This window comes from Helianthus annuus, chromosome 9 (genome assembly GCF_002127325.2).
Source record: "Helianthus annuus cultivar XRQ/B chromosome 9, HanXRQr2.0-SUNRISE, whole genome shotgun sequence".
NCBI lineage: Eukaryota > Viridiplantae > Streptophyta > Magnoliopsida > Asterales > Asteraceae > Helianthus > Helianthus annuus.
In genome coordinates this window covers 110829789-110850736 of record NC_035441.2, presented here as the reverse complement: position 1 = coordinate 110850736, position 20948 = coordinate 110829789, and the positions used below count along the sequence as shown (strand labels likewise).

General features: G+C 35.4%; 1 protein-coding gene across 1 annotated transcript; it reads left to right on the top strand.

Moving 5' to 3' along the window:
- Nucleotides 1-6710: 6710 nt before the first annotated feature.
- On the top strand, nt 6711-8397 carry LOC110903930 (UDP-glycosyltransferase 88B1-like). The gene has a single exon (XM_022149732.2). It carries the CDS (start codon nt 6872-6874, stop codon nt 8261-8263), a length of 1392 nt encoding a protein of 463 aa, XP_022005424.1. The 5' UTR covers nt 6711-6871; the 3' UTR covers nt 8264-8397.
- Nucleotides 8398-20948: the final 12551 nt, after the last annotated feature.

Sequence of the window (20948 nt, the reverse complement as noted above, 5' to 3'; positions counted from 1 at the left end):
ATTAAAGGAAAGAATCTGGCCATAAGCGTTGTGGATTCTTAGCGTCATTCGAATGTAAGTGGATCAAGTGATACGCTTATCTATTCTGGTCAAGGTGGGCATGGTTTGTTCGGGAGTAAATCACCACTCAAAGATCAACAACTTTGGAAGAACCCGACCGGTTTGTACATCACAAGCACATACACAATTTGTTGGAAGAACCCGACACGTCTTCTGCTAGTTACTCTTTTCTTCGATTTCAACAAATCTTTTCAAGTTCTTAAGTGATGGACAATTGGTTCTGAAGATGTGTCGGGTTCTGCTAGTTATTCAGAATGTTTCGAATCATCACAGAAGACGTGTCGGGTTCTGCTAGTTATTCGGAATGTTTCGAATCATCACAGAAGACGGATGCGGTTTGCATATTCAATCTTTATTGCTTCATTAAAATTACAACATACGATAAAATGCTTGTAAAATTGCATCAACTCTCTATATCAACATACTCTTCTTCAGACGCTTAGTTGTTATGAATGACAACTTGAGGGGTCTAGTTAACTTTCAGATTCAGATTCAGGAAACAGATGATTTGTCAAAAAACCGGTTGATGAAACCGTAGCTGTTATTTCTGTTCTTCAGTACTTCCGAGATCTGAACCAACCGAAATCCACAAATTCCAACAAATTGCATCAGGAAGCTCAACTTGAACGGACGATATGTATCTTCTATCAAGCGACGGACCCAATTCTTGCAAGTTAAATCCACAATCAACGTATACAGGTACAAGAGAATGGCGAGTTATTTCTGTTGATCCACAAATTTCATTGTTTAAATCAGAATCAGGATCGTTCTAATAGATTAAAGAGAATAAACCCTCGTTTCTTCATCTTCATCTTCATATTCAAATGAAAGCAGCCAAAGGTATCTACTAAAAACTATTCACCCGGAATCCACAAATTCCAACAGTTTCTTCGTAGATTCCGCCCGGTTTCAAAGCCGGTTAAGGATTACGAGTGTTCTACAGTCGTTCAAAGCCGGTTGATGATTACAAGGATCGTTCTAATAGATTAAAGAGAATAAACCAATTTTTACCATTTTTTACCCATAGTATACAGGCCGTATAACAATATACGGCCCATATACAATCATCGTATACATAGTATACGATCGGTAAAAAGTTTTTCACATGGTGTATACGGGCCGTATAATAGTATACGGCCCGTATAAACATGGTAAAAAATGGTTTACTCTGTTTAATCTATTACAACGATCCAAAAGGCGAAGAACAATGTCAAATGTGATCAAACTTGGACATCTGACGTAAATCTTGATTCAGATCTCTATTCGGTCATCTTTCCAAACTACAACACACGATAAGTTTACACTTTATATAGTGTGTGATTTTACCGGTTGTATTCAGTTATTTCTGTTGATCTACAAATTCCAACAAATATTTCACTCCAGTAGTTGAAACTTGAGCGAAGGAATCAATTCAAAACCATCACCCTCAAAATCAACTAGAAACCAAAGGAAAAAGTGCTGATAATGGCTGATGGTTCTTCGTTGAGGAAACCAAACGTAGACGGAGATGATAGGCCTGGTAACCGGAAGAGAAAAAACCGTAGTGACGTCGTCGAAGATTATGAATGGATTATTGGCCATTATAAATTCATGTTGTTTAACTTCAAGAAATCAGATTAAATATAAAAGTGCCGAGAGAGAACTATAAGCAGAAACTCACCTGATAACAAATAATCAGTTCAAACTTTCAACAGTCGACATGTGATAATGGCTGATGGTTTTTCGTTGAGGAAACCAAACGTAGACGGAGATGATAGGCCTGGTAACCGGAAGAGAAATCAATTGTATTTTTTTAGTTACTTCTCTTGTTAAGTTTCTGAACCAACCGAAATCCACAAATTCCAACAGTTTCTTCGTAGATTCCGTCCGGTTTCCAAACTCTTTCACTCGAAGTTAATATTCACTGTGGTGGATGCAAGCATAAAGTTAGAAAAATACTCAAGAAGATTGAAGGGTACACAACTGACAAAGAGCCTGTATTAGAAACCATCCTATGTCTTTTACCAACCGAAGAGACAGCAAGGACAGATAATACTTCATTTGTCGAGAAACCATACTGTCAAGAAACTACCATCTTTTACTCATAAACCCTTAAATCCCAATGCTTCTCTAAAAGAGCCTGTATTAGAAACCATCCTATGTCTTTTACCAACCGAAGAGGCAGCAAGGACAGATAATACTTCATTTGTCGAGAAACCATATTGTCAAGAAACTAACATCTTTTAATACTTCATTTGTAACCGTAAGGATGATGCAAATTTGTACGTAAAGATCTCTACATAAACTCTTCTACATCTTTTAACCAATTGTCCATCACTTAAGACCTTGAAAGATTTGTTGAAATCGAAGAAAAGAGTAACTAGCAGAAGACGTGTCGGGTTCTTCCAACAAATTGTGTATGTGCTTGTGCTGTAGAAACTGGTGATGAATTTGTGTATCTAAATCAGGTTCTCTGCCTTAGATCGGTCATTCCTTGTGATACATGAACGTTGTATTCTTGTCTTTCAGAAGAGTTGGTATTGAACCAAGAATACTTCAAACATTCTAAACCCTACCTGGAAACAAACCAACAAAATCCTGATACTCTTCTAGCAGAACCCGACACGTCTTCTATGATGATTCGAAACATTCACGAACCACAGTGGACTCAGACTCATACTACTCACCCTCCCGAGGAAAAAGTTTTCCCGACGACTCAAGACAAAGCAGTTGGTTTTGTTCATATCAGCGTTGTAAGCCCGACCACTAGCAGAATCATTGCATTACATCCCCGTTGAAAACAAGTGATTAAAACGCTTCTCCTTACAACTCTCATCAAATGCCCCACCCTTCCTTTTTATTACAGTTATACGACACGTTTTTTTGTTCTTCAATCTTTGTTACTTGTTAAAGTTTTATTTTTTTCTACTTTTAGAAAGATTTGACCACCTAACGATTATAAAATGTCTCGTGTGATTGACACCTTAAATCCATTAAATACTTTGGGTAAAATCTAATTTTCTTTTCATACAGGCCGTATACAGTTATACGGCCCGTATACATCGTTCGTATACATTGTATACGACTAGGCAAATTATTATACGGGCCGTATACAGTTATACGGCCCGTATAGAATGAAATAAAACTAACAAAGTTCGTATACATTGTATACGACTAGGCAAATTATTATACGGGCCGTATACAGTTATACGGCCCGTATGGAATGAAAAAAATTGACAAAGTCTGATGGCACAGACTTTGTTAGTTTTATTTCATTCTATACGGGCCGTATAACTGTATACGGTCCGTATACACTATGTGTAAATAAGTTTTTGCCATGTATTAATATTAAGAACCTTAAAAATATGGATCCAACCTATGCCGAGGTAAGTTTCTAATCACGATGAATTAGAAATACAACTCAAGTTATCATAAAAAGATAAATTTTTGGCCTTCGTGATGCGAATTAGACACATTGGTAAACAATTCAAAGTGCTAAATTTTTAGTGATCATCAATGAACCAGTAGAGAGCTAGTTCACCCCTGTAATAACAAGGTAAGTTTTTGGTTGTTATTTTGGAATTGGAGAAACAACTCATCAGAGTATAATCAAGCCAAACCTGTGGGTGTTCGTAAACCGTTGAAACCAACCAAAGCAACGCAAGTTCGTCAATGCATCAAGTCTAATAGGTTCGATTTACGTTTTGATTTTGATGATTTAATGGTCCAAAATTTGGATCTAGTCATGTACATTGAACAGACCGTTAACCTTTCCATTAGTTAGATTTAAATTTATCCAAATTCTTTTGTTTCATGCATGGTTTCCTTTCCGTCTCTCTTTTTTTATGATAGAAATTTGTTTTATTATTTTGTCTCAAGGGTTTATACAAAAGATTTTAAATTTCCAATACACATATATACTTATTTTTTTATCATTAATTTTATGTTAGGAATTTGTTTTATTATTTTGTCTTAAGGTTTATATAAGATTTTAAATTCCAATACACATACATACATATTGTTTTATTATTAATAAAATATTTCTTTGACTAAGTACACAATAATGTTGACATCTTCTACAGAGCGACACCTAAATTAACCATTGATGAAAAGAAATTATAATTATCAAAGCACAAATGGATTTTAGAAAAATAGAATAAAATAAAACATAGAACGACTATCTTTTCGTAGTCTTTTCCACATATTAAACTATTATATTATCATATTTCATTTCACTTTTCTAAGGTTGGATTCATGATGTCTTATGTTAGTGTGTTTAAGGTTCGTTTTCAAAAAATTTTAATGAAGATTATACACCGAGCTAAGTACCATTTTAGGAAACGGAAAGCCGGACCGGTGTGGTTGAGTAAGTCGGCTGAACCAATTGCATTATCGGTTTAGTTTGTACAAAAAAATTTAAATCACTAACAATGGTTTATGATTATTTCGAAAATAATAAATATCTCTATTATTACAAATGATTTAAAAAAAAAAATATCACATGTCACTATCAGAATCACTCTCTCACATTTATGATTTCAAGACTTCAAAGCACAAAGGGCCGGTTTTTCAGGTTTTATATATTATTTATTTTAAATGCATCCCAACTTTAGGATTTACTCATTCGGTCCTTCACAACAACGCATGCTACACGTTGTATGCCCATATGTGACCAACTCGTTCATCAAAATCCATCATCTCGTTCAATCTTGAATCTCCTTCACTAGTTATTGAACAATTAGAGGCCTCACGCCTACCATGTTTCCCATCTTGTTCATTCGTACATCATTGCCTCCAAAAGCAGACGTAACAAATCGCTCATCTCGTACATATTCAAACGCAACAACATTTTTGAGGTTGTGAATGATGAACCTATAATTTGTGATTTTGTGAAAATCTGGTACAATTGATCATTATGACTTAATATTCTTCTAATCAAATTCCAATATGCGAATCCAAGCACACCCCAAATTGCAACACTCATTCCTATTTTTAATTTATTGTGTTATGATATATGAATATGACATGGGATCTATGACTTGCTCACCTGCGGAACGAGTGAATCTGTGATTTTATAAATATGTGAAACCTTTCCCCCGTTTCAACCTAGTAATCTGACATGCTATGAAAATTTTAACCTTTGGTTGCGAGTAAATTTGACTATAAAAAAGGTGGCTCCATATGAATATAATCATGGGTGCTAGTCGCGACCTGACACTCTGTTGCAGTATTTTGACCCAAGGCACAAGTTGACTCTATGTCGTGGTATTCTGTCCCGTGCCATGACCTTAGCTAATGTTGTGGTATTCTGCCCCATGCCATGACCTTACCTCCGTGTCGCTGTTTAGGCCCGTGTCATGATTTCTTTCCAAGTTTTGTTATGTGTTTGTGATGTTACTGAAGGGTCGCCCTAACCCTACTTGGGCTTGTGTCAGAGCCTTATGTTACGGCTTGAGCTTGTGTCGTGGCCGGCCTGACGATGTTTATGGGTTTCATGTTGTGGCCTAGCGACGTTTGGAAATTTTACTACGACCCAAAAGTTTTCGTGTTGCAAAAGTGAAAGTGCATATAATGTATATATGTGTGGGCCATCAGGGGGCAAAAGTGAAAGTGCACTAATTTTAACGTTATTTTACTAATTTCATGAAAATGACGTTAAAAGCTGAGGATGGTTAATCATGTATCATGTGGTGGCGTTGATAGCTGAAAGACAAAAGGGTACATGCTGATTGTTATGTGCCTTACGTCCAAGGCTTAATGCAAAACTACTATCGAGCCGGGGGTCTCACTGTAAGCAGCTTCTCTATTCTTACATGGTAAAGGTAAGGCTGTCTACATCTTACTCTCCTAAAACCCTACCTTTATTTTACTATTCTTGAGATTGATTTAGTGAGTATCATGATGATGAAAACGACCCCAAATAGTTTTAGTGGTGCAAATGGTGATGCTATGAGTTGGTGGGTGTTACCTCATCATCCACCATAATAAGTGGAAATACCTTTAATAGACCTTGATACCTCTACGGTAAAGACCTTTTGGTGTCATTTGTGTTTTTTTCTCTCTTTTCTCTATTTTTTTATATAAGGATGCGTATGTTTAAATAAAACGCATGAGCGGAACTAGATATGGCCACTTTGTCAACAGAAAAATGATTATTAGAGCATAAAGTCTTTCTTCGTGTTAAGGTCACTTTGTCAACAGTTATTAAGCCACCCGGGTGGTTGGGTTTTAGCCCGTGATGATTTTTTATAATGAGTGATAGAATCCCAAACACCACCGCCATTCAATTGTATCACGCGTTAAACATAAAACGTGTTGTATTGTTAACGAGTGATTGTTTTAATTATTTGAGGGAAATTGTTGGGTGTTGTGGTGAGTGATGCGCATTTCCACTAAAATTCATCCCTAACGATAGAATAATGATTGATGACATGGTAGAACTTGATTGTAAGTTGTGATTGAGTGATGAGTGATGACTACCGCTACCCCCTTAGAGAATAAAGTCTTTCTTGGTAGTAAAAAAGAAAAGTAATTTCTCGAGGAAGTTGTGATTGGATCTAAATTACATTTTAGACATTTATCCAATAAAAAAGGGTGCTAATTAAAAGCTAATACATTTTATCTATTTTTTCACGTATATGCAAAAAATTGGGGTTATGAAAAGATGCGGACAATTCAATATATCACCCGTTTGGTTGCTTGTTATTAGAAAAAATCCGTGGCTTCTTGGGTTGTACGCCGGCATTGCTGTTGTTTACTTGTTTTCATAACCTCACCTTATAACTTCATCACTCCATTAATTCAATAATTTCTCTCTTAAGCAATCACAAAAATGGGGACTATAGTTTTGTACCCATCTCCCGCTATGGGCCACCTAATCTCAATGGTGGAGCTCGGAAAACTTATCACCAAACACCACCCTTCTTTCTCTATCATTGTCCTCACTCTCATCCCATCTTTCAACACCGGCTCCACCGCCGCCTATGTCCGTCACATCTCCGCCACCTTCCCCGCCATCACTTTCCACCACCTCCCTGACATCCCTCTTGACCCCCTTCTTTTCCCTATAATGGAAGCCATCATCTTTGAGCTTATTCAACGTAGCAACCCTAATGTCGATCACGCTCTTCAATCAATTTCTTTATCTTCTAAAATCTCTGCGTTCGTTATAGACCATTTTTGCATGCCGGTGATCCCTGTGGCTGAGAATTTTAACCTGCCTGTTTACTACTTCTTTACTTCAGGTGCATGCTGCCTTGCACAGTTCCTATACATGCCGACACTTGATAAAACCACTACTGAAAGTTTTAAAGATATGCATACACTCATCCATTCGCCCGGCCTGCCTCCAATACCATCTTCGGATATGATTGCTCCACTTCTTGATAGAACTACTATCCATTATTCGGCTTTTGTGGCAACATGCGAGTTGTTTCCGAAATCAGCTGGAATCATAATTAATACGTTTGATTCGCTGGAGACAAAAGCGATTACAGCAATAAATAATGGAGTTTGTGTTCCAGATCGGCCTACGCCACCTATCTACTGCGTGGGACCGTTGGTGGCGAGTGCTGGTGACGGTTCTCATGAGTGCTTTGGTTGGCTTGATTTGCAACCAAGTGGAAGTGTTGTGTATTTGTGTTTTGGGAGTTTGGGTGTGTTTTCTAGTGAGCAGTTAAAGGAGATTGCAAAAGGGCTGGAGATGAGTGGAGTTCGATTTCTATGGGTGGTTAGAAGCCCACCGTCAGACAGAGTTGAAGACCGGTTTCTGCCACTGCCAGAGCCAGACTTGGATTTACTTCTTCCAGAAGGTTTCTTGGAGCGTACAAAAGATAGAGGGCTCGTTGTGAAGAAGTGGGCGCCGCAAGTGGCTATACTCAACCACAAGTCTGTGGGTGGGTTTGTGACACACTGCGGGTGGAACTCGATCTTAGAAGCGGTATGTGCTGGGGTTCCGATGGTAGCGTGGCCATTGTATGCAGAACAAAGGTTCAATAGGGTGGTGTTGAGGGATGAAATGAAGTTGGCGCTACCTATGGATGAGTCAGAAGGTGGGTTGGTGACTGCGATGGAGGTGGAGAAGCGGGTTAGAGAGTTGATGGAGGGGGAGGAAGGTATTGTTATTAGGGAGGTGGCGAAGACGAGAAAAGAGCAGGCCGCGATTGCAATGAGTGATGGTGGGTCTTCTCGTGTGGCTCTGTCTAAGTTGGTTGCATCATGGTAGCCGTTAATGTCGATTGATTGTACAACTTAATTATGTACAGAGTCAATTGTGTCATTGTAAATAGTTCTATACCCGTCCGGTGAACGGACGTATCAATGATATAATGATACAAGTATTTTATTATTTATTCTAAAGTGTTAGGAATTTCCACCCCACCAAGGATTTGATAAGAACGAGAAAGCTTCTAAATTACTAAATCATACATCTAAAGATAGATGGGTTTAGGCAAAGACAGTAAAATTGACCAACAAAGCCATTTTAACTTCAAGCTTTCTCACATCAGCAACCCATATTTCCCAAACCAAAGTCTTAGGTATTATATATGCATACTAAAAAGCATAGAGAATCCCATCAATTTGCTTCAACCTTTATTTAACATCCAAGATGTTTAAGAATTTTATACAATAAAATACACAATATTGATTCATTTCAAAATACTATTGTTTAGCGTATATATGCATATAGGTATACAAATACTATACATGTATACATGGAGCGACTTAGAGAGATAGAGACCTGCCTACTTGAGTTTCAAGAATAGACGTATCTAGCACAAAGTCTTAAAGTAGGAGAGATCAACGGCTTTGTGCCCATCTTGCAATCTTACACTAGTCACATCATACATCACATGTTGTAAATTTCATATTGTAATAAACCCAATAACAAACAAATCGTAGAGGAATCGATCGTGAACCACAATCTTGTGAAACCTCTACAATATGCTTTTTTTCTCTATCCTCATCACCTTACCTCATCTGTTGAATTGATATCCTTCTTCTGCATGTATCAGTTATAGAATTAGACTAGGTTATAACCCGTGAATACTCACGACTTGTGAATCTTTATATCTAAAAAATAAATATACATATACATATTAATAAATAAAAATATACCATGTAGTTGTGAATCTTTATAACGCGGGAACTTCCTAGGCAGAAAAAATCAATTTATAATCTAATTATGTCATTAAATAAATTAAAAGACATGTTTTCAAACATTATTAAGTGTTTAAATAAATAAGTTAAAATTTGGTGTCGATACTGTGCGGTACCAATGTTGAAATTAAAAGACATGTTTTCAAACGTTATTTGCCGTAAAATAACACTTTTTTTTCCATGGGGCGCCTCCTTCCTTTTCTTTACATGTGCACCCCTATGCTATGCGATATGGTACCGGTTAAGCCAAAGCACTTATGAAGAAATGAGTTGAGCCAAACCACTTTTTTTTTACCATAATCTCAAAGAAATAAAGGCACTTATGTTTTTACCTTTTTTAACCGAAACCCGATTACCAAACCTGACCCAATACTACCTAAACCGAGTATTTAATACAATTGTACATGAAGCCACACATGACCTAAGTAAAAACATAACAAAAACTTTCCACATCAAACTTTCCACAACAAAACTTTTAAACACGTTAAAAGAAGATAATTGATATATATTTCCTTTTTTAAACAGCCAACAAATCAAATTTTATTAAAAAAAAAGCAGATTAGCATTGTGCTAATCCACGTCCAAAAACAACCAGACAACAAACAACATCATGGACCCAAAAAATTAATACGAAATTTCGTCAGTTTTCCCATGATAAACCAACGGCTTTTGACTGATGTTTAACCCATAGGTACGCCAAAACTCTAATTTCCTACTTTAAACTCTCCACCTTAGGTTGTTTATGGTGGAAGATAACATTGTTTTGACTTCACCAAATGCACCACACGACCGTTAGAATAATGGATTAGAGAACCTTTCTCCACTTCATAGAGCCTCTCGCTTGCTTATAAAACTTCAACAGGTCCTTGAATCCAAAGAAAAAGAAGCCATAAAGCATGAACCATGTATTAATAAACTCTCAGATAGCTTGCTTATAAAACTTCAACAGGTCCTCGAATCCAAAGAAAAAGAAGCCATAAAGCATGAACCTTACACAACATCTACTCCAAAACCTTTAAATCATTCATGTAGTTGTTTGTCTCCATTGGAAGTGCAACCTAAAGAATGGATCAGATTTATGACATGCTATTGAACTAATAAAACAAATATTAAAAGTTCAAAATTCAAATTACAAAAGAAAAAAAAGTGGTAGAACCGTTATCCCATGGTAGCTAAGACGTTCCCTGAGCCCTCATGCCATGAATTAAAACCTGCGAAATCACATTTGATGCCACTGCATGCCTTGCAAGTGCCGTTAGAGTTCCGATTAAAACTTCCCTTCCCTCGCCGGTTATTCCTACGCTGTTAGATCCATGGTCTGTCTCCACGACTGCCATTCGATCCACGGTCCGTTTTGAGTCGTGCCCTGAGCAAAATACCTTTTAAGGTATAATATAAAATATAATGAATCAAGCAACCCAAAACCCTAATCACGTAAATCTTCAAGATTTCCGCTACCTATTCACCCCCTCCACCCAAAATCGAGAATCTAAATGCATACAAATAGATACATGTGTTCATCAGCAACACAACCACTAATTTCACAAATCTTTCAAGATCGCCTGATCACAATCACAAAACTTCCAAAACTAATCCACATGATAAACGGGTCGTGTTCACAGGTTGGCGGATTTAAGCTAAGCTGAAAACGAAAATTTTGGATGAGTCCAAGCACGATCCGAACCCGAAAATTGTGTCATACATATGAACCCGAATATTTGTAGATTCACAACCCGTTCAACCCGTACTTTTTCAATATATTAATTTTTCCAGAAAATTAACATATTGAAATTAAAATTTACTAAAAAAACTTACATTGAAATTATAAAATCTTATGTCAATTTCTCATTCTAAGTTATAATTATGACGTAAAATAAACTGTCAATTTAATTTATGAAAAAAAAAACATATTGTAAAAAATATAATATAATATAATATAAATGGGTTAAACGGGTGAACCCACCAACCCAATCGGGTTGACCATAACCTGACCCATTTAGTTAAACGGGTTAGCGGGTTCAACCAGAAACTGGCCCAAACCCATTTAGACTAAAGTAAATAATGATCAAGACGGTAAATTTGTGGTTCAGCAAATAGTTCTCTGATCTAAGAACTGTGTTCTTCAGCAGAAGCCAAGTCCTTACCAAACGGCTTCTTAACAATAATTTGATTCCAACCACCAAGGTCAGCTGCAAAAATAACAACTTAACTTACATAACTCCAGTTGACACTTATATATAACATGCATAAAAGCTTAAGTATCGTTAAAATTTGGCAATTGGTATAGACAAATTGCCCTTGTGCATAGACAAATTGTAGCTGTATAGCTGCAGCAAGTTTCAATGAATCAAAACTTAGCAGCCTAATGGGTCCAACCACCCTATCAAACCCAATCAAATTCCACACAACCAAAAGAAAGATGCTTGCTTGGGTCCCTTTGCAACGTTAATTTCTTTTTTTTAATTATAAATTTATTACAGATAAAAGGTGAAAGAATATTAATAATTTAATTGCTTAAGTAGTAATACAAAACTTTAAAAAATGATAAATAAATAACAGATTATAAGATTTAGAGAATTTGCAGACCTCAGTTCTTTAATTATGAAATCAATTGTTGTATTGTTATCTCCAACTATGATTCCTGCTACTACTATTATCTTCACCAGTATCAGAATCCCTATCACCAGATCGTTTAACATTCAACTCAACATTGTCAACCTTATAATCGCGATTAGAATGCGAAGTTTCTCTCCTCTCCTGCAAATTGAAGTAAAATAACTTTAAATATTTTCATTTTAATATATTTATTATTAAGAAAAGGCAAAAGCAGGGTAAAATATAGTCATAAAATCAAGATGGTAGCAATTAGGCTAATATTAGCTAATGAATCTTCCAAATTCTAAAAAATAATCGATTTTCACATCCAATCCAATTTGACCCATTACCCAACCAGACTAACTTCCTAACAGTAATGCATTCAGTTACTATATCTGATCTGAATGTAATAAATAGTTCGCGACCACTTGCAGGTCGTGATTAAGAAATAAGCATGAAAAGGATGTGAAAATATAATTTGGTTTAAAATATACCATTTTGTGTGGGTCACAATTAAGAGCATAATCAGGTTAAAAAATCTGATAAAAAAACCCAAGCTCAATTTTCGTTTAATAAAGGTCAAAGTATCATATATAAATATATCGTATTCACCTGTATTTTTTCATACCCATGATCCTCTAGCCACTTCTACCCTTTATAAAATTTAGTAACAGAGCTTGATAAGAAGACATAAAACCTCTGAGGCACCCTCCTTCATCCCTTCGTTCTATGATCGATAAACTACAAAAATACATACATAACTCATGAATTAACATTCACGAAACCAAAATTGAAAACAGAATCCAAAGGCCATACATCCAAATCTTCTAAATCGATGATGCAAGACTGCAACAAAAACGAAACAACGATGGTCTTCTAAATCAATAAAGCATGCCTAAAACACATACCGACCAACAATGCAGAACCAATCTCCCACATTCTGACCGTTCCTCAGACCTCCGTTCGTCAACAATCCAAATGAGACAGCAAAAACCAGCAACCTATTACAAATAAGAAACCAAAATTAAGAACAACCGAATATTCAAAAGAAAATCGCTTACTAACCATATCTAGGTTTGCTTTATGATGAGCAAGCTAAAATTTATACACATCTTATGAACATATTTCATTTGCGTAATATTCTTGACTTGCTTCCTTTTTTGAAATATTTTTACTGATTATCGCTATGGGTAATTGACATACATTTAATTTTATTTATTTCTTGATTTATTTTGTTCAGATTTAAAGGTCTCAGAGACAACTTTCAACGTTCACTTTCCCATAATCTCCTCCATAATACTCGGTCATCCTCTAAACCAATTCAATATCTTGACCAGTTTGTTATTTAGTGACCCATTTAAACAAAACCGGTAACCGACTTGACCCGTACTTGACTTGTAAATAACCCGCAACATCAAGATTACCCAACAGAACCCCACATTGACACGGTTATATGAAGAATTATGACTTACATTTAAGATAATCTGAGGAATCCGACCACCTGGGTATATAGCAACGATCAACCCACCCTAACCATTGGCTAAAAGATGTATGACTTCCACCATTATCCTGCAAAACACTAATACGACCAGCCTTGAAATCAAATAAAAGATTCTAAACATGTGTTCTGTACCACTGAGGTAGTTAATGAGCATCTACATGTACATTACATATTGTTGGTTGTAAGATTATTGAAATGATCAGAATCCATTATGCAACCAAATCCAATTTGGTTATCTAAAATGAGTCGTTTTGATCTGAACTTATTTTGTTCTACATGTTTTGACCCGCACCGTATCAAATATCTTTTTTAAACAGCATGTCCTAACCCGAACCCATTACCAAACCCACTCGCCCGTTTTGCCAGGCTTAGTGAAGATCAATATCTCAAAAGTTCTATGGTAATATTTACCTAATGTATAGAGTTGGTAACTCGAAATATTTTATCCCCAATTCCATTGTCATATTAACTTAAGATGCTAAAGTTCTAAGTATGGTTAATTTTACATGCTTTGTGTACCCTTATACTCTTTAATCGTTAACATTAGTAGTCAACTCCTAACCACAGTTGAGCACCTAATTTAATTATATCTTTTTAATTTGAAATAACGAATTCTTTTAAAATTCTATAGCGGAAAATAGGTCCCATTATTTTTTTCTTTAACTTGTATCAAATCTAGTCCAATTTAAATATTTAAAACATTATCATTAAGCTTATCATTTAAAACATTAGCATAACTCCATTGACCAAAGCTCTTAAAGGTTCAACTGTTCAAGTCATTCCCTGTACACCTCGTGCAATTTGTTCTTTGACAACAGTTGACTGTAGTTTGTATACCCTATGTACAAAATGCAAAAAAAAATATATGAAGCAAGAAACATTACCGGATCTTATTCTTCATGATTCAGAAGTCAGATATCATCTCTCAAATCCTTCTGAAGCTTCGAGTGCTGCCTCTCCTTGGTTACATATACCAAGATTCATGCATCAAATTTAGATACGAAGATGAAAAACCTAATTCTTCATAAATATGAATACCTCAAAAGCTTTGAAACAGGAAACGTTATCGTCTCTCAAATCCTTTGGATGCTTCGAGTGCCGTCAGTTCCAATGACTTTTTCAAGAATCAATACTGAAGTCTTAGAGATGGTCACATCGTATCACAATTCAGGTTACGATCGAAGTAAATCGCCAAGGGGAGGTCGCTGATTTTTAGAATTACCTGAAATATTTCCATATCGAAAGTATCAATATCATCAAAGTGCAAGTAACTACAACGATTCTAGAGAGAAAACTATTTAAGCGTATAAGATAACAACAGTCAGAAAATATCGAATATGTTACATCTCAAGTCAAATGATCAAAAGTAACACCTCAAGTCTTATATTCTATAATCTTAAGCCTTTTAAAAATCCATGGAAACCTAATGCTCTATACCAGCATAAGCTTTTTTTTGAAATTTATAACATAAAAAACAGTTGATAATCCATCATACGTAGTCAAGTATGACCATTCCAGACACGCTTTTTAAAACTAAAAAATCGAATAAGTTACATCATCTAACCCTCCCCAATGAACAAATCCTACATACAATTAATTATTTTAGGAATAGAAATTAGGCTTCCATTTAATGATACACAATAAAAATAATAAAAAAAGCTTCTTTTTGTAGTGGAACCACTCGTATCTTTGTCTAATTTCCAGTAGCACTCCTACAAATAAACGCCACCCATTGTCCATGTATACCTTCACCTCAAGAAAAGAAATAAGTGTATTTATGAGGGGAGTATACCTAGATCCATGAAATATAAAAAATGAATAATTGGTTAGAAATTGCTTAAAACAAAGATCTTTTGCAATGTAAGCTGTAACTGAGTTTGATTGGGAACGCAGAACTGATGACTGAATGCAAAAAAAAAAAAAAAGATTATAATTTGAATATTACCAGATCTTTTCGGATCTGTTTCTTGATTTGATCTCCATTTTCAATTGTTTCTCAAGCTCAGCCACCTGCAATTTTCAAGAATCATAAAACCTAAATCAAGATTTAGTGGGCTCGACTGTATAAAAAATAAGCCGAAGATTGAGGCCCATATTTAAGGGCCCTTGATTTTTAGTGTTTAACTTTATTTAGTTCTCATGTTCAATCAAGTAAAGCAAAGAATCCATATTCTTGTAAAAGTTTTCTATCCAATAAAACCTACTTCAACTCTAATAAGTATAATAGTGGGTCTTTTATAAATCATATAAAAGACCTAATTTTAGAATCCGCTTTAGTTAAGTGTTAGAAGTCTAAGCGAAAAGAAATATTATTTTTATGACATAAGTGCAAGATCAAACAATAGCAATAAAGTTAAGCTCAAAGAAAATGCACGTAAACCACTAAACTACTCTTGTCGATCTTCTCCATGAGCACCAACTAAGAAATTTTGTGTGGCAGCTGGCAAATGTCGAATCACAACCTTTGTTCAACCCTGCGAGCCCTGCAATCATATTATTACTTATTTTTTCACAAATAGAAAGAAAAAAAAACCCTAAATAACTATTCAACATGAGTATTCAAATAGACTTCGTAGCCCATGGCATCATCCCCCCTTTCATGAAACCCGAGGTTCGCCAGAGACATGGTTGTCCTTTGATATGTGCATCAATCTTAAATGAAGAGAAGTCAATCCATTGCTTGATTTGAACTTGTGCGTATATCTTAAATATATAAGCTTCATATATATGTAACAGATATCTATGTATCACAAAAAATTAACATAAAAGAGAACAAAACTAACATATTCTATTTTGAAAGACCCGAAGAGAGAACTTCCATGAGCAACTGCAGCACCAGATGGGATCACTTTCATATAGCTTGTAAATTGTAATTGCAAACAAAATGATAAAAAGAAGGTTTAAATGCCCAAAATCTCGAACGTAAATAAAACATTCTTGATCAAATTTGAATGATTGATGGTCGGTCTCACGTATTGGTGGAAGACCGATGACCCGATTTCATCTGGACCGATACCCGACTTCATTCATATGGTCCATGATTGGTTCTCGGAGAATGCTCACCCCCACATACAAAATCTCATTAAATTATTATTCGGGTATCAACAATTTCAACCCACTAAAATCATGATCAAGATTATGTTTTAAACAAAATCTTATTAGATTATGCTTTGATTTGCAGAATTCTTGATTGTAAAAAGGGTCATTCCACACTATCAAGATTCAATTTTATCCACAGGTATGGTTGATTGTAAACGAAAAAAAAAAGTCATTCCACATGTATGGCTGATGGCTAATGCGATTTTTAGCCTGCTTTTATCATATGCAATTAAACTTGCACAATATTTATCAGATACTAAAAAAATGAAATAGTAGGAACAACCTTGTCAAAACTCTTCAAGGTGCTTCATAGCCTCAGCTATGGTTTCCTCATTCAGCTCGTCCCACGTTTATACAGACGACCTCCATTTATACCGTAAAATCGAGACCTAACAGAAGGAAATTAAGAATGTTATGCGTTTTTTAGTTATGAAAGTTGGATATCGAAAGAAAACGATAGCTTATCTATACCTTGCTTCGAATGAAATTAACTCTTGTGTAGTCACCAGAGTTACCTTACGGCGATGGTGAGTCGCTAGTAATTCCAAACTGAAACATAGATTCAATGAGAGGTATACGGCTGACATTTTTTAGGGATCAAAATTTATATCCAATTATCCACCACAAAAAAAAAAAAAAAATACTACCTAAAAGATAGTCCGCCAAAACAAAAACAAATGGAATTAACTTTCTTACTTGTCTGGATAGCATGGACAGAGAAGCTGCGGAAGTAAATGTTCCCGAAGAAAGAAAATCAATAAAAAAAACCCATAAGACACCAGCAACCCTATACTTGTTAACAGAAAATGAGTAAAAACATTACTTACAATTGAGATGACTGACAATAGAAAGGTGATTCTGATGATTTCTGTATATCTTGTTCTTATAAAATGGAGCAAAAACTTCTTCTGTTTGTAGAATCCTAGTGAGTTCAAATATATGATCAATTTTTGTGAACCACCGCTCAATTTCTTCAGCATGTAGCTTAAAGGCTGTATTAATACCACAAAAGTATATTCTTCAGCACCGAACTTTATATTAGTTCAAGAACATAAGAGGTATGTGGTCAAAGGAAGAAAATCTTGAAAGATGTGTCATATACCTTGGTTCCCACTACCTTCAAATCCTATAAAGATGAAATTCACATGTTCCGAAAGATACATGTGTTCAACTTCTAAGATCTGTAGATAATTGGCAATATTTCCTGAAACAAATGGAATAAATGATGACATGAAGCTTCAATGGACAAAGGATCTGGAATCTGGTGAAATCAGAAACAAAGATCTAACAAAGAATACATTAATAACATCAAAAATCAAGGATCCAATATACCGAGAATAACAATATGAAAAGGAAAAGGGTTAAGATTAGCACTTACAATTGATCCATAAATTGGAAGCAAGAAACATACCGAAAATCATATATTGGAAGCAAGAATCAAAGATTTACACCGGATTATGCTCATGCTTGATGATTGCTGATGCGCTTAGGGTTTGTGGGGATGAATGATCGTTATCTTCTTTGCAAAACGAAGTGAAACGGCAAGAATGATAGGATATCAAAATTAGGGTTTAAGGTGCAGGAAGAGAATAAGCGTATTTATATCACGGGTGTGGTATGACCCGAAATAAAACGGATCCCGCGTCCAAGAAGAAAACATGTTATTTAGAATGGATTCCCTCCCAAAATCACCATCTACTCCACCATAGGATGCCACATAAGCAAAATGGCTCCACCATTCAAAGACAAATGGCCCAAATCATCTCATTTATTAATATATATAGATAGATTTGAGGTTAAAAAAGGGTTTTCCATTTCTATTAACACTAGTTATTTATTAAAAAACAAAACTTTTAGACAAACTGTTTCCGTGAAACCAGAACTGACCCATCAACAGATTACAAATCATGAGTTTCTTGTATAGTATGTCACAATTTTTACCTTTGTAATTGCAATTAATGCTTCATATTGATGCCTTTCTTTGTTAATGTCACACAAGACTTCTTTTATTGCCATCCGTTGTTCATCTGCAGCATAATTTCACATAAAACATTTTAGGGAAAATTGTAAGATTTAACAACAGAAAACAAAATTATAAGAAAACCTTAAAGTGATATTTAAAAATCATTTGTATCAACTAATATGATATTTTTAAGTATATAAGGATGTGAGAAGAACCTACGGTTTATCGATGCTAAATGGAAAAACATATGAATATATAGTATACATGGCAAAAAGGGCGGGTCAGGTTGTGGTTCAATACGGGTGTGGGTCAAAACAGGTCGTTTTAAAAAGGGTCATTTTGGTCTAGGTCAGAACAGATTCGGGTCAGGATGGGTGCGGGTCAGGTTTGGGTCAAAATGGGTCGCTTTAAAAAATCACGATCAGACTATTGTTTGAGACCGCTTATTTATAATTGTTTGATTTGAAAAATAAAAGTATAAAAATAAATTTAGTACTTTGTCGATAGTCATAGTAAAATATTGGGAAAATGCTTGTAATAGAAATTGCAAAACGAAGATTGATTAATATTTTAATAACTTAACATAAAAAATAAAGTGTGATAAAGTAAAGGAGCAACAAACTATAACGGTATAAACAAATACAACCAGCTGCTTCAGCATCTTCGCCAACTGCCCGCCACCTGCCACCCATCGCCATTCACCTCCCTCTTGTCTCTCTCCTTCGATTTTCATGTTTGTATTCCTCTCATTTCTCTTCCTCTTCCGTACGTTAGGTTGCAGGTACCCATGTCCAGAATGACCCGGGGGTCTTTATAATGACCCATCTGACCCATTCCCAGTTTTGAGTAATTACCCATCTCAGTTATAATGTTCCATCTGACCCGTGTCCAGAATGACCTGGAAGGTCTTTAATATGTTTTTATCCACCCAGAGTAACCCATTCTCAGTTATAACTGTGTCTAGAACTACCCGGATGGCCTTTATAATGAATGACCCATAAGAACCCAAACTCATGCGTGCTGGCCAGTTTTGCCAGGTGTGATAAATGGAAAAGCTCCTGTTCATAGACATTCCTTTAAGTAACCATAAAATTTAGTTTTCTATTCTTATTTTATAGAATATAATCTTAGAATGCCTACCATGGAAACTTGTATTTTAATATAACTTTTTTTCTTAATTTTACATTATTTCATGCTGTTACTTTCTTGCTCATTTTCTCAACATATTAAAATCAAAGAATCACTAGGCCATAGAAATCATATCAAGGCACGAAACATACAGAGTCCATCACTAGTAATTTTCTGAATGCTAAATTGGATTGAATTAGAGCATTTGAATAGTCGGTACTGTTGCAAGACTAAATGTCCTAATTCAAGAAACTAAATTGTTAGATCACAAACAATGCAACCAAATTATAATCACATCCACATTAAACTAAACTTCAAATAGACAGTATAAACAGTACTAATTGTTTAGTGCACTTACAATTTTGGTCCACATCAAGAATCAGCGGGTTTTAGCGATTGTATTGACCAGAGGTGATATCGGTTCGAATTTCTATAACTCGATTCAACAACTTACACATGAAAGGAAGACATGGGTTGGCGGAAAGTAAATATTGGTTCATGAGATCCGAATGCATATTCCACTCCGTGAACTAACATCCAAAGTTAAACCTAATTTCAAAATCACACAAACAAACCTTCAGAAGATTTGATTAATTAAGTTGTGAATTCAAGAGAAAAATAACAACTATTAGGGGTTTGCTGAAACTAAATCCAAGAAATATAAATGAGATGGAGGATCGTAAGTTGTATACGGAAGGAGGTTACATGAGATCCAAATGCATGAATTTGGGAATAGTGGGTTGTTTTTTTTAAGAGAAGATTTAGGAAAACTGCTGAAGCCAAACCAGGAGCTAAAACTACTCCCAACTGCTGCTTCTAGAAGCTTTGGTGTATTTTAAACGGCTGAGATCTCCTTTCAGCTTGATCAAATGGTCAGAATTCAAACAAATTTCATTTTCTTTTAACGGGAACATACGAATAGATAATAGGTTAGGGATCATTGTGTATTATGTAAACCTAATACCGTTATGTACGCACGGTTGTGTCACTCCATGAAGCCACATGTCGTTCTATAGAATCGACTATATATGTGTGAGCAATGTAAACACAAAATGTGTTATGAACTTTAAATCCCTAAAGGGGTAGGGGTGATAATCACTCATCACTCATTACTCACTCATAATTTTCAATCAAGTTTCGCCATGTAATCAAGCATTATTCCATCACTAGGGATCGATTTTAGTGGAAATGCCCATCACTCACCACCACACCCAACAATTTCCCCACAACCAACAATTTCACTCAAACAATCAAAACAATCACGCTTTAAAAATACAACGCGTTTTATGTTTGACACGTGATACAATTGAGCGGCGGTGGTGTTTGAGATTGTATCACTCGTTATACAAAATCATCACGGGCTAAAAGACAACCACCCCGGATGGCTTAACACTCAATATAAATTTCTAGTTTGATAATGTTGTTATTCATATAACACCAAGAAAAATCCTAAAATTGTGAATA

Bases quoted from the DNA above. Each gene is read 5' to 3' on its own strand.
- LOC110903930 (XM_022149732.2), top strand. From the start codon at position 6,872: ATGGGGACTATAGTTTTGTACCCATCTCCCGCTATGGGCCACCTAATC.